The following is a 14745-nucleotide window of genomic DNA, read 5'->3' as shown; positions in this document are numbered from 1 at the left end:
TCTACTCCGCCGTCTTGAACCAATCTTCTCTGGTTTCGTATTCTATGCAAAAAATATCTAAGCCTTGCGCGGTCTTATTAAGTATATAGAGCTATTTTGTCAGATTACTCTTTCACTGAAAATAAAATGATTTTATAAATATCAATATGTACTCTTTTAATGATCATCAAGCTCATTTCAAGCATACATTTCAATTTATAGCCACATATACGTGCCTTATTTTTAAAGAACTTTTAACTCTGAATCATTTTTGGCCTTCACTTACCATGGAATAAGAGATTTATAATGAATTAAGTGACAAATTAATGGTTCCTCTTTTAAAGATTCAAAGAAAAGGTAGTATGATTAAAAAGTAAAAACTTGGGCTTCCCTGGTGGCGCAGTGCTTGAGAGTCCGCCTGCCGATGCAGGAGACGCGGGTTCGTGCCCCGTTTCGGGAAGATCCCACATGCCGCGGAGCGGCTGGGCCCGTGAGCCATGGCCACTGAGCCTGCGCGTCCGGAGCCTGTGCTCCGCAAATGGGAGAGGCCACGACAGTGAGAGGCCCGCATAACGCAAGAAAAAAAAAAAAAAAAAAAAAAAGTAAAAACTTATTCTAAAGAATTTGTCTGTGGTTTTGTACTTTAGCATTGCTATATTTGTTTTCGCAAGTTATTTTATTTAAATGTAACTTTAAATAAAAGAATCTAAACACAGAATAATTCCATTAGAAGTCAGAATAGTAGCTCCCTTGGTAGGGGTAATGACTGAAGTGGTCCATGGGAGTTTCTGAGCGTTGGTGATGCTTGGGTCCTGGACGCACACGTGTGCTCAGGACTAAGTGGCCCATTTATATGAACGTTTCTGTAGGTATATAATATGTCAAGTCAAAGTTAAAAAAAAAATTAAAGCGCTAAGATAGACCCCATGAAACTTGCCCTGTACAACTTACAAGCATGTGACTGGTAGTACTGTGTACTATTTATTATTTGATTCCAAATTTAGGAGAATAGAATGAAAAAATTGATGGATTGCTCCATTGTTTTTCCTAAATCCTTCCTATACTGTAATAGGAATTTGATATTAAATTGCTAAGTATTTACCAATTCAGGGAAAAAATATGTAAACCCTAATTATATTTGTCATTAAGGTAAAAACAGACTAGGACCTTACTTTCTAAGTTTCTGAAATGTGAAATCTTTTTCTTTTCAAAGTATATTTTAAATATCATATTAAAGGCTACCTTTTAATAAAATTAAATATAACTCACTTCTAAGTAAAGCATTCTTCATATTTGCTTGTGTGGTCGGTAATATATGGCTCATTATTTTTTCCTATGACTTGGAAACAAGAAGAAATGTTTATTCTTTAAATTAATCCTTGACAGGTTGCCTCTGCCAGAGCAGACCTTCATGGGCTATTGGACAATTGGTCAGTCAAGAAATGGAATGCAAAAACTATTGTGTCCAGCAGAAACTCATCATATAGATGTAAAGGTTGATATCATTATTTCTTCATTAGCATATTGAATGTTATCCATTTTTCTATATCTTCCCTGGAGAAAATCCATTCAATCTCAGAAATGACTTGTTCTGATGTTATTTTAGAATAGATTAACTTCTGCTCTAATTCTTAAGCCAGTCTGGCCTCTGAGGGACTCAATGTAGGTAATGGCTAATGGCCAGTAGAATTCCTAAGAGCTATCCTGTATTTCAGGAAAGTCAGATAGGACGGTTACTCCATATTTGTTTTCGTGAAAAGGGGCAAAGGAATATCAGTCACTAGTTTCAATAGAAACCCCTCTAGTTTTGACTGTGGGGAATTATATGCTTATAAAATCATTAGAAAGGACAGGAGGAACAGAGTCAAGGGACCATCGCTGGACTTTTGGTTTCAAGATGAGTGTTTTTGCTTCTGCTACCACCCCTGTTGTTGGGAGCTGCACAGTAAGGCAGGATCAGCAAACTTTTCCTGTAAAGGGCCAGACAGTAAATATGTTAGGCAGTGTGGCCATACAGATTCTGTCACAACTACTCAACTTTGCCATGGTAGCAAAAAAGCAGCCTCGGACAGTATTAACAAATGAGTGACACTGTGTTCTAGTAAAATTTTATTGACAAAAGCAGGGAGGTGGATCAGACTTCACTCGCCATAGTCAAGTTTGTCTTGACTAGGCCATAGTTTGTCAACCCTTGTAAGCAGAGCATAGAATCTGACTTCTCATACTTGTCAGAGCCTCCTTTTCTGCTCTGACTGCAGGACAATGGCCCCTGCCTCTCATCTGCCTTCCAGATCTCATGCAGTTGCATTTAATTGGCAGAACCTAAATCACATCCAGTCTGGCCTCTGAGGGACTCAATGTAGGTAAAGGCTAATGGCCAGTAGAATTCCTAAGAGCTATCCTGTATTTCATGAAAGTCAGATAGGATGGTTACTCCATTATATTTGTTTTCATGAAAAAGGGCAAAGGAATATCAGTCACTAGTTGCAATAGGAGTGTGAGGAATGTAGTTTTTAGTCTTCTAGCTCCTAAGATACAGATTAGATAGAAGGGGTGAGAGTGCCCATGGATGGCAAAATAGTAAATATCTAACCCAAACATTTTTGATTAATTAAGGACTGTAAGAGCATGCAAATCAATGTTCAAGAGTCAACCGTATTTAAAAAATTATTCTCCTGGTTTGGACAGCTCTGGGTCCCAATACGTGAAGTTCAAAACTTGCTCTTGGCTTAGGAAAGAATGAAGGAATGAGAACTCCTATGGGATTTTACATCTGCTATATTTTGTGAGTAAAAAAAAAAAGAAAGTGAGAAATTAAATAAGATAGCACATGTGAAAGCATTTATAAATGCAAGTATATGGTATTATGATTGTTATAAGTGTCATGCTAGTCAGTAAAATGAGAAGAGGCATATCAAGATGTGGAATATTTGAACTGAAACTCTGTATTTTGGAAGAACTTTAGCTTTTCTACTTTTTGCCAACTACACAAATGTCTTAACTCAGATAACTATTTTTCGTAGGGTCCAGCACTTATAAACATACAGGAGTATCCAATAGAAAGACATGAAGGAAGATCCCAAACCTTTACTGAAGAATGTGCCTCCTGGAAGTTACCATTGGATGAAATTAACTTAATCTGCAACATCGCTACATCACATGGTATGTCAGTTTATTCTTTTGATTTTTCCTTCCTGCACTGATTTTTTTAAAAGCAGGATCAAAATAATCTCTAGACATCAAGAAGTCTATGATAGACTCAGTAACTGTGTCATTCTTGGATTGGATGGCAATTATATGTAATTTAGAACTAATTTCCTATAACAACCTAACAAAATACTATTGTGAAATCCACATAAGCACTGCTGAGTTTATATGCATATGTCTGCTTCTCATTACAATTGTAGCACAAAGTTAAACACACCCAGGCTTGTGCTAAAAATAGAAGAGGGAAAGAAAAAGGAAAAACATTGAATTTTTTTGGCTTGGATTCCAGTTTGGTGATTGCGTGAACCCTGAAAGCAGGAGGATTTGCAGTCATTAAACCTCTCGTTGTAAAGAATGGCAAATAAAGGATGTGAATTTTTGGCATCTACGTCTCTGGACTGTTGCCATTACCTACTGATTCATGCAGTGTGCCCTGGGTACTTTTTGGCAGAAGTTTTCAAATGATGGCAGTTACTAAGGTGATATAAACAGAAGTGATGGCAGGGGAAAGGGAGAAATTCTCTAACTTGTCTACAATGAAGGTTATTCAGACAAAAATTCAGAAGCAAGTTTTTGTTCATGTAAGTTCTGTGGATGTTTTCTCCAGCATCAGCTATGTTGAGTAAAAATATGTGCTTTTAAAATGTACAGGGTTTTTGTTGGTAACAGATTGGTGCTCCTATTAAGATATTTTACATTCACTAATAGAGAATAAGTATGAATCTTACGGATAAAATTTGAACTTCGCCGTTGTCTCACATTTAGAAATTGTAAGTATGCTGTGATCCTCTGCCCCATGCCAGTGACAGATGTCATTAAACCTTGTCACAGCCTCACAATTCTCAACACAGCATTCCAGGCAGCCACTGTGAGCCAGTCAGAATTGGTCCTTAAAACTGAACTCATTTGCTGTCCCTCACATAATTCAACCCTCTATTTTAGTGTTGTCCACATTTGCAAGCTAGGTTTTTGTGTTGTTTTTTATTTCTTTGTTTTTTTTACCTATTCTATATGGGTGAGAGAAAAGAACATTTTCTTGGGTTAGCATCAGGGTTAAATATACATATATATATATGTGTGTGTGTGTGTGTGTATATATATATATATATATATATATATATATATATATATATATATATATATATATTTGAGCCAAAGACCAAACAGCACTTAATGCCTGCAATAAGAGAGAACAATTGTAAGTTCGTGAAGTACATTTCTATTTATTTTTTCTTTTGACATTTCTATTAATACTGTTATTATATTCCCTGGTCCCTATACTGTGTACAAAGGTGCTCAATAAATGTTGAATTGAACTTATTTGTGCTGATAGTAGAAGCGTTAAAAAGATTCTTAAATTATAAGTTGTGTGATTCTATCTGATATTTAGAACTGTAGCACACACACACACACACACACACACACACAGAGTTCGCATTGTCTCCTAAATAATATGTCTTCTTCTGCCCTTCCATTGATTTGTGTTTCTTATCAATGTTACCTTATTTAAATTTACCATATCTTTATATATATTTAAGTTTTCTATATCTTCATATATATTTGGTCTTTATGTGTAGACATGACATATACATGCACACACACATACACTATATTTTTTTTCCAGATTTTCATATCTTGCATCTTAGTTTTGGGTTCAGAAAATATGACCACTGTAAATAGATACCTGGATGATGAGTGATGTTAATAGCGTTTATTATACAGAAGCAGCTTAATCCCTTGCTTCAAGGTTCCCAGAAATAGAGATTATGGGAAACACAGTCCAAAGCCTGGCTTCTCTAAGGGAAGCCCTCAAACCAACAGCAGTGACATCTCGTGGGAGCTTGTTGGAAAAGCAGAGTCTGAAACCCCACCTCAGAGCCACTGAATCAGAATCTGCATTTTCTTTAGATCCCCAGGTAATGCATATGCACTTGAAAGTTGAAGAAACACTGAAATCGAATTCAAAAAATGGACCTAGTCAAGTACTAGTTTGAAAAGACAGAGACTTTGTAATAATAAATACACAAATATGAAAAAAGATAATTTAGAAAATAAGAGCCATAGAGCTAAGAACAAAAAATGGGATTACTTATTTACTAGAAAAGCCTAAAGATCTAGTAACTAGCTGGGAAATGCCAGATTAGCAGATAGAAGATGTTGACCAGCTGTTGTCCATCTGAGCCAATAATAAAATAAGAGGGAACAGACTTTTACTGAGGCATGAAATACTTTCATACAAGGAAGAATTTCCTGACATTGAGGAGTGTTAAATATTTAATGGTGTTAGCATGAGATGTTATAGAATTCTTTGGGGACCAGATACTTACTTCCAGGAGTAGGTAGGTGTGACCCAATGTACATTTACAGCAGGTGCGAAATTGCTTCTGAAAGTGCTCTTCAACCTAATCAATCCATTTGCACATCATCTGCTGAGTTCTGATTGTGTGCTGTCTCACGATTCAGTTTTCACTGGACCTTTTGACCAGTCAGAAAATCTATTGCAGACCATGGAATTAGCACTTTTTTGTCATTTCAGAAAATGAGGAAAATACTCTCTATGTGGTTGCATGCAATCCCGTTTCCTTATACTTTATGAATATGACTGGGAAAAGCGGCTACTTTGTGGACCTTTTTGACATCTTCCCAAGAGCGGCCAGTGGAGTCTGGCACCCATTTGTGACAGTGGCACCGCTGGGAAATCCCCTCAAGGGTCAAGTGATTCTCCATGAGCAGCAGGTAATGACATGGTCTAATGATGCCCAGGGTAACTGATGCAAAGGAGAAGGCAAGAGTGTTTTTCAACCTGTAACTAAAAATATGTGCTTTCATAAAGATTGAGATCAGGGGCTGAAGGACGGGATCAGGAGTTGTATTCTATCATAAGTACCACAAGGCAGGCTAATATCTTCCTCTCTGCGGAGACTTCTCAACCTCAGCACTAATGACATTTGAGGCTGGATAATTCTTTGTTGTGAAGCTTACATTCTCTTTGGGGAGATAGACAACAAACAAGTAAGCCAACAAATAAATACCAATTTCAAGTAGTGATAGGTGCTGTATAAAAATAAGGTAAGGTCCTAAGGAATGATGGGGGTAGGGTAGGAGGAGATGAAAGGGTCAACGGTACTCAAAAGAGTGCTGAGATATCTCCCCTTAGGAGATGACATTTTACCTGAAACCTGAATGGCATTCTTTATATGGAGATAGCCATGTAAATATACTGAATGGAGTTGTCTTAGTCTGTTTGGGCTGCTGTAACACAAGTACCATAGACTAGGTAGCTATGAACAGAAGAAATTTATTTCTCACAGTTCTGCAGCCTGGGAAGTCCAAGATCAAGGCGCTTGCATATTCAGCGTCTGGTGAGAACCCACTTCCTAGACAACTGTCTTTTCATGGTAGCCTCACACGGCAGTAGGAGCAGGGATCTCTTTCGTGTCTCTTTTATAAGAGCACTAATCCCATTCGTGAAGACTCCACCTTCATGACCTAATCATCTCCGTAGGCCCCACTTCCTAATACATTGGGACTTAGGACTTCAGCCTACAAATTTTGGGAGGGCATCAGGCCATTGCAGGAATACACTGAGATTCTTTAGTATCTAATGAGGCTCAAGTTCCAACCATCACTACTATTGTAAGACAACACTAATGAAAAGTACAGATGCCCAGAGTCAGGCTAAAAGTAATTCCAAACAGAAGATATAGGTCAAAAGACAGTCTGTGTTTCAATTAATGAGAATTCTCCAGGTCTAAGTTAATCTGTACTATCCAATAGAAAGGAGTACAATGTTTTTGCAGACCTATTACCCACCTAGTATCTACCAAATAGTATACTAAGCATATTATTCATTCATCAGATATGTATCATGTGCCTACTATTAGGGATACCGCCATGAACAAAACAACAAAAATCCTTGTTCTCAAAAGCTTACGTTCTGGTGCAAAAGGTAGACAATAAGCAAAGTAAATAATTACATCTTACGTCAGAAGATGAGAAGCAAGGGAGAGTAAAATACAAGGCTGGGAGGAAGGTTGCCTTTAAAACAGGGTGGGCGGGCAGGGATTGCCTAACTGAGAAAGTGATATTTAAGCAAAGATCTGATAGAGGTGAGGGAGAGAAGAGATATCAGGAATAAGAGAGTTCTAGGCAACGGAATTATAAGTTCAAAGGCCCAGAGGCTGGAACATGGCTCTCCATCTTTAAAGAAGCGTGGTGAGGAAGACTGAATGAGGGGGAGGGTATAAGGAGGTGGGGTCAAAGAGGTCACTCAGTGGGTTGGGTCAGGGACGTGGTGGAAGGGTGGGGAAGCAGATGTGTACAGCCTTGTAAATCATTCTAACGTTCTGCGGCCTGACTGTGAGGAAAGGGGAAGGTCTTAGAGGGTTTCAAGCAGAGGAGAAGCAAGATCTGACTTATATTTTTAAAGGATTTCTCCAGCTCCTCTTTGGTGAATAGTCTGTAGGTACTAAGGCAGAATGAAGGAGATTAATGAAGAGATTTTTACAATGATCCAAGCAAGAGATCATTGCAGTTTGGAGGAGGATGGCGGGCGTAAGTAATGATGGATTCTGGATATATTCTGAAGGTGGGACCAAAAGGATTTCTGAACAGATCAGATATATGAGGTGAAAGAGAGTAAACTAAGATCAACTTTAAGATGTAGGGCCTGATCAACTGAAAGGATAGACCTGCCATGAACTGAGATGAGGAAAGAATTGATTTGGGGGGGAAGATTAGATGTGTGATTAAATTCAAGATGCCTATAACATATCCAAGTAGATGATTCTGGTGTTTAACGGAGAAGTCAGAACAGGAAACGTACATTGCGCATCATTGGCATATAAATGTTATTTAAAGTCATGAAACTGAAAGAGATCACTAAGGGAATGAATGTGGGTGGAAAAGAGAAGTCTGAGGACTAAGCCCTGGGGCAATGAAGTATTAAGAAATGAGAGAGGTGAGGAGGAATCAACCAAGGGGAACTGAAAATGAGTGCCCAGTGATGGTTACTCCAGGGTGTGGCATCCCAGACGGCAAGTGATGAATATCTCAAGGAGGAGGATCAATTATTAAGTGCTGACAAATGTGTCGAGGAAATGGTTACATACATTATTCCGTGTTATTCTTCCACAGGCCCAGCGAGGTAGCTTTAGCAATATTTACAAGTGAGAAAACTGAGTCTCAGTAAGTTTAAATAACTTGCCCAGTAAATACATGGTAGAACTGAGGTTCATACCAAATTGGATTGACATCACCAGAATTAAACTTCATCCGTGCTGTCGCTCACTGCAGAAACGTGGGGAAAAAAATAGTCTGAAAAAATTTTTAAGTATTCATAATAGGAAAATATGGGAAAAATGTAATGGTTACTTGTTAAGTATTTAAACACACTGTGAGAGTAAAGCCTTACCTAGAAACAGTACTTTTAGACTGTTTCTAATCAAGAATAAAAAATTGCATAAGTAACACAGCAGTCTTTCGTTGAGTAAATAAGTCAACTTGAACTTTACGCTTTGCCTAAATAATTATCATAAATTCTGAGTTAATAAAATTTTTTCTGGTTTTCACAATTTTTTTCAATATGGCCTTCTCCTAGAAGCAGAATTTATCAATATTCAGCTGTTGCTTATAAAGGTTTATGTCCATCACATTGGAGTAAGGGTTTTACTTCATAGATTTCCACCAAAATACCAATGCCATTGAATTGAATTCTACAGCCAGAAGAATTTGTCATAAAAAGCACATATCTTGGTGATTTTTGATTCAGGAAACCAATCAAATTTAAATAGGAGTCTACATTTGGAGTATTTATTCAAACAATCTTGCCAGATTTTCAGCTGTCAGATAAACTGTCAAATTTACATATACCAATTCTTTAAAAGTACGAAATTTTCAGGTTCTCAGGAAGTATTTTATTTTCTCAAAAGATCCAGTTATTTGGTAACATTTCGGACCAATAAATACCCTGCTCACTTATAAGGACTTTCATCAAAGAAAATCTGTTTTTCAGTGTAAAGATGTGCTTGGCTTGCACAGACCACACTTTCCCGCCTGGCATTCTTGCGTGCTACCTGCCTTATCCCTTGGACCAGTTTCAACAGTTTTCCAGAAGGGTACCTCAATGCCCTGAGCAGGCACGCACAGCTTATCAGGATACTTTCGCTACCTGTACTCTGAACTGCCTCTTCTTTTCCCAGAGAGGATATATCAGCTCTCGGTTTTATATTCTGTCCCTGCTAGGATATAAGACCTCCTTAATTCCAAATGAACAGCGTGTAACTGTAAAATTTAACAAATGATAAATGATTGTAATCGAATACAAAATGTGTGCACCGCCATCAGTTCCCTCTCCCCCATTCTGCCCTGACAATGGACCTAAAATATTGTAGAGAAGTACTTCCATTAATTCATCTCTCCCTCGTCTTTATAAAGCTTGGCAGCAGATACATTTCCCTGGTTAGTTTAAGAAGTTGTGCAAAAATTCCTGGCTAAAATAAAATCTTAAGTGAGGAAAGGGAAATTGTGCCATGCCTAAAAATGAAGCCTCCTCCCCCCACCCGCCCCATGAGATTACTTATTACATCTGTACAAAGTTGAGAACTTCAGACTTCAGGACATTGAGGTCATCCAGAGGTTACTTTTCTCCCAGTCAAATACAAACATAATAAAATTGCTCACTCGCTTCTCCTCCCTGCCCCCCTTAAAAGAGAGCCAAAACCACAGTTACATGTACTCATGTGTGATGCAGAATTCTATTTTTGAACTCAGACAGAATATATCATTAGTCATTTACAGAAGGAAACCATTAACATCTAAAAGGATGGAGCAGCAGAACTCCTTCATGTTGCCAATTGCTTCTAGAACTAATTCTAAATACAGCAGTGGCTGGAAACATATATATGTGTGGGTATATAAACATATATATATATATATGTTTTCTGTTACTTAGAAAGATGCAGTTTTTCAGTTCACTTATGCAAAGTTTTGAGTATATAAGTATTAGACCCTAAAAAGGAAGAAAAATGCAAAACTGTACTAACTTTTCTGCGTAATCATATCTGTTTAATCATCTGCTTATTCTTCTACTTAATCATATTTTGGGATCAGACATTATTTTTAGGACTTTATGTTGCTTAGAAAAGTTAATATTACCCCAAGTTGCTTAAGTGCTAACAATTCGTGTTAATGTTGTACATATTTATCATAAGAGAGAGTTTCTCCTTTAAAAAATACTCAAAAGGGATTTAATCTAGAATAGAGACTGTAAATTTTTAACTTATTAATACATTTTCTTAAGGAAAACTTTAAGGGTTTTCCTTAAGGTTTTCATCATTTTCAAACTTTCAAATGCCAGGAACGGTGCTTCTTATATGACATGTTGATTTTAAAAAGAATATTACTAACACACATTCTTAATGGAGAATTGCATATTATACAGAATGATGCATTCTAAGAGTGTTTATGGAGAAATTTAAGCGTTGTCAACATGCTTGGTAGAATTTTTTAATACAGCCAAGATTCAGAGTATATGGAATAAAGGAGACTTTGGAACAAATACTACTTTAATTCTTGAGCACTTCAGTAAAATTGACGAGTAAAATAAATTGAAACCACACTATGAGGTCTCAGATTTGCAGATGAATCATTACTCTACTTACATTTCTTTTTATTTCTCTCTAACTGGATTAAGTAATAAAGGGCAAGGGTCATGGTTAATTCATCATTGTATTCTCCTTTGTGCTTTAAATATAAGCTGCTCAATAAATGTTATGGAACAAATGAACAGACTTTTCATGTTTTGTATATATTTTGCAAAATATATATTAATTCTTCGGGTGCTTTGTGATTTTATTTTCCCCAAAGAAAGTTCTTGAAATGAAAAGTTCGTAAGGGTTAGGATAACTGAAGGGGCCCCAAATTTAAAACAAAACAAAATAAATAAGACAAAATAAACAAAAACAAGAAAGAAAGAAAAGACAGTTCCTGACAAACAACTTTCTGGTGCCTTTTTGTAAAGCTGTTAGTCTAATCTTCAAATGTCTTTAAATTTTAATGAAAAAAGCCCACTTCTTCTTTGTATCTCTTTAAAATATTTAATCTTTTCTGGCTTTCTCAATTTTAAATTCTTATTTCATGTGTTTCTGTTCACTTACTTTAATGCCTAAGGTTAATTTATTTTTTAATTTTTTTCTTGAAAAAGTCCTCCTAATTACTGAGAGATTATTACTTCATTTGCATAACTGTGATAATGCTCCTGGAGCAATCTCTTGTCTGTACGTTATTACAGCACCAGCTATGAAAGTTCTCAAGCTTGGTGAATGTCAAGATGAAACACTCATTACTAGCTAGGTTCTTGGGGTCCTTGATATTTTCTTGCTAACCCATCTTTATAACATGTACATATTTTCTGAGTTGAACCTGGATTTGTGAAAAGAATAAATGAGATTCAGTTATGCACAATGTAAGCGAGTTTTCAACAGAACATTCTTTAACTGTAATTTTGATAAAAGTAAATGGGCTTTTAAAATGATCAATTCTCTTAATTTCCTCATTGGTATGTAATAAAACAGAAATCATGGTTAAGCTAGCCTATATTTACAAGGCGATGGTTTTAAGATAAAATCTTCAAAGAGAAGATTCTGCATTACATAATTAGAAATATCTTCATTAAACCATCTAATACTTTAAATTCTGTATTAGGGAAAAACATTTAGTGTCTTCATGGTGTCTCTTAAATATTTCAATATTGTCGTCTTCCCTTTGGTTTATTTAGCGCTATTCCCTTTATTCCCAGGCTGCCAAGAGGCTGCTGCTAAATAAACAAACAAACAAGCAAGCAAACAAACAAACAAACTGTTCTCTTTATTTCCAGAGCAATGTCATCCTGTTGTTGGATACAACTAGCCAAGCCCTTCATCGTCTCATCTTACCTTCAGAAGAGTTTACACTTAAGAAAACCTCCTGGTGGAACAAGGAGGAAGCTGTAAGAAATACCCAGCTTGTCCAGCAAATTGCCAAGGATTTTCCATAGCTTTCTAACCCTAAAAATGCATGCCTGCCCATCCCTTGCGGTGCCTTTTGTTTGCTTATAATACACAAGAGAATTCTCTTATTATGCACTTGTAAATTTTAATATGATACAAATAGGTAGAATAGATACATATATAATTCAATATCAATGGCTTCTTTTTGTATCCATCATAGTCACATGAAGACTTGTCAGGACACAACTCACAATAATAGGACATCATGAGCCATTTGAGTGTGGTATTCATGACAAATCCCTAACATGCACTTTAATAGTCACTTTAATAGTTTTCCAGTTATGAGTTTATGTTTGGATTTATGTAATGAACCTGTGAGTGCAACAGCTGATTATATTTACTAGATAAATAAACGTTTTAGCTTATTAACTAAATTAAACTAGTAAACATTTTGGCTAACCAACGAGAATTTTTTCTGCCATTTAGAAAAAGGTAATGGATATAAAATAAGGCTTACTCTCTGCCCTGCACGACAGCATACTTAGGTCTTAAAAGATCACAAAGAAAAGAGATATTTTAAATGTCATAAATATATCCAAATGTAAGAAACAAAATATTTCCTATGTATTTATGCTATGGTACAAATTCCACAGTTAATCACCCGATAGCATGTTTATTTCTAACCAGTATTTGGCTTTTTTTTTTTTTAATATTCTTTTCTTTAAATATTTATTTATTTATTTGGTTGGACCACCAGGGAAGTCCCCTAAAACATTATTCTAAAGATGTTTTAGTACAGAGTTCACAATTAATTTTGAAATATATTTTAATCTATGTTACCGTAAGAGTCTTGGAGTGGATAAAGAGGTAGCTTCTCAGAGAATTACATATTTTACACTTTGAAGAACTTTATTTAAGGAAAAGCAGCTGAATAGACATGAATGCATCTGACACATTTAAAGTGAATATTTTGTTTTGTTTTGTCTTTAGGAAACTTACAAAATGTGTAAAGAATTTGCACACAAAAACTGGCTAGTATTCTACAAAGAAAAAGGGTGAGCTCTTTGTTGTAGATTTAATCTGGGATCCTTATTGGGTCCATTCTATTTCCTCCTTTAATTATGCTTGTTTATTGTAAAACTGATGTTATAAAATTAGAAATATTTTATTCTAAAAATATCTTATCCCACATTGCAGAACATTGAAAAACAGATATAAGAAAAGACACTGCCCATAATTCCATATACAACCACTACTAGCACGGTCGCTCTCACTTTTCATTTTTAGTTCTTATGCATACCTTTATATAGTTTAGAGTTTTATATATCTATTTTCTCAATTAACATTTTTCTATGTTATTATCTAGTGTTAAAAACATTGTTTTTAGGGTTGTATAATATATCATGAAATGACTGTGCCATGGTTACTCAACCAATATCCTCACCATTTCCTTTCAGAGAGTTTTCTTTTTTCTTTTTTCTCAGGAACACCCTGGCTGTGCTGGATGTTCTAGAAGGGCAAACTCACACCATCTCACTTCCCATCAACCTCCAGACAGTTTTTCTCGTAGCAGAAGACAAATGGCTTCTGGTGGAGAGCAAAACACATCAGTGGGTAGATCTACATAGCACCTCATGGGGTGTGCTCAGTTAGCCAGCATCCTTACAGCTCCGTCTTCCTGTGTCTGTCTTTTAACAATTTCTGTATTTGGCAGCATCTCTATAGGTGAAACTTCAAAGAAGAGGGGACGGGAAAATTTAAATAAATTAAATGTAACTTCGCAGAGTAATTATAAAAGTGTTTCAGAAGATGACCTTGAAATTAACAGTGAAAACATAATGACTTTTACAACTGATCCGTATTTCTTTAGGATTTTTCCTGTTAGCACACTGAGAATTCACTGTATTCTTGCCAAACTAGAGATACTTCAAAATAGATTTTTAGTTTATCCTCTCTTCAAAGGGCCACAGTCTCCATCCAAATGCTGTTGCTTTTTTGTAACTTCACAGAATCCACCCCTTAGAAGTTTCTTCTTCATTTTATCTCGTGTGCTCTTATTTGGTTATGTTTATGTTTGTGTCGCCTCTTCCATAGGACAGTATACTTCTTGATGAAAAGGACATTATGTATATTCGGCATAAGTGGGGTGCACAGTAAATTTTGAGTCACCCTCCGTCATGCATTACATCTACTGGATTCATGCAGATTCTCTGCCCCTCTGCTGACAAGCAGAAGTGACCTGCTGCAAAAGATTCCTGGCTATTTATATATTCCTATATTAGAAATCTTACAGACAAGTAGATCAAGGGGATTACAGCAGTGAGGGCTTCTGTCCCTTAGCTGGTCACAAATCAGAGGTTGGGCTCCCTCTTACTTGCTGATCAGTCATATTAACAGCAGGCTCCATGATAGTACGGATGTGTCTCTTTAGAGTCGCTTTTCTTTTTCTTTTTTTTTTGTGGCCCTTCCTCTTACAGGAAGTATTGGATTTTCAGTTCACATTTATTACTGCATTGTTATTATGCAATGCTCTTATACAGTGTTAAGAAGTTATTTTTTTAATTCATGATGA

The 14745-nt window shown here is 36.2% G+C and overlaps 1 protein-coding gene across 1 annotated transcript in view; it reads left to right on the top strand.

The window, feature by feature from the left end:
* The window catches only part of VWA8 (von Willebrand factor A domain containing 8), a 368026-nt gene that overhangs the window by 235906 nt on the left and 117375 nt on the right, over nt 1-14745 (top strand). The window contains exons 27-32 of the mRNA XM_007468612.1: nt 1366-1474; nt 3003-3141; nt 5723-5922; nt 12062-12172; nt 13164-13228; nt 13658-13783. Coding sequence (XP_007468674.1) covers nt 1366-1474; nt 3003-3141; nt 5723-5922; nt 12062-12172; nt 13164-13228; nt 13658-13783 — 750 coding nt within the window. The remainder of the gene's footprint in view (nt 1-1365; nt 1475-3002; nt 3142-5722; nt 5923-12061; nt 12173-13163; nt 13229-13657; nt 13784-14745) is intronic.

Source organism: Lipotes vexillifer, unplaced genomic scaffold (assembly GCF_000442215.2).
Source record: "Lipotes vexillifer unplaced genomic scaffold, Lipotes_vexillifer_v1.1 scaffold479, whole genome shotgun sequence".
In the NCBI taxonomy this organism is placed as follows: domain Eukaryota; kingdom Metazoa; phylum Chordata; class Mammalia; order Artiodactyla; family Lipotidae; genus Lipotes; species Lipotes vexillifer.
This window is presented reverse-complemented; position numbering and strand designations above follow the sequence as displayed.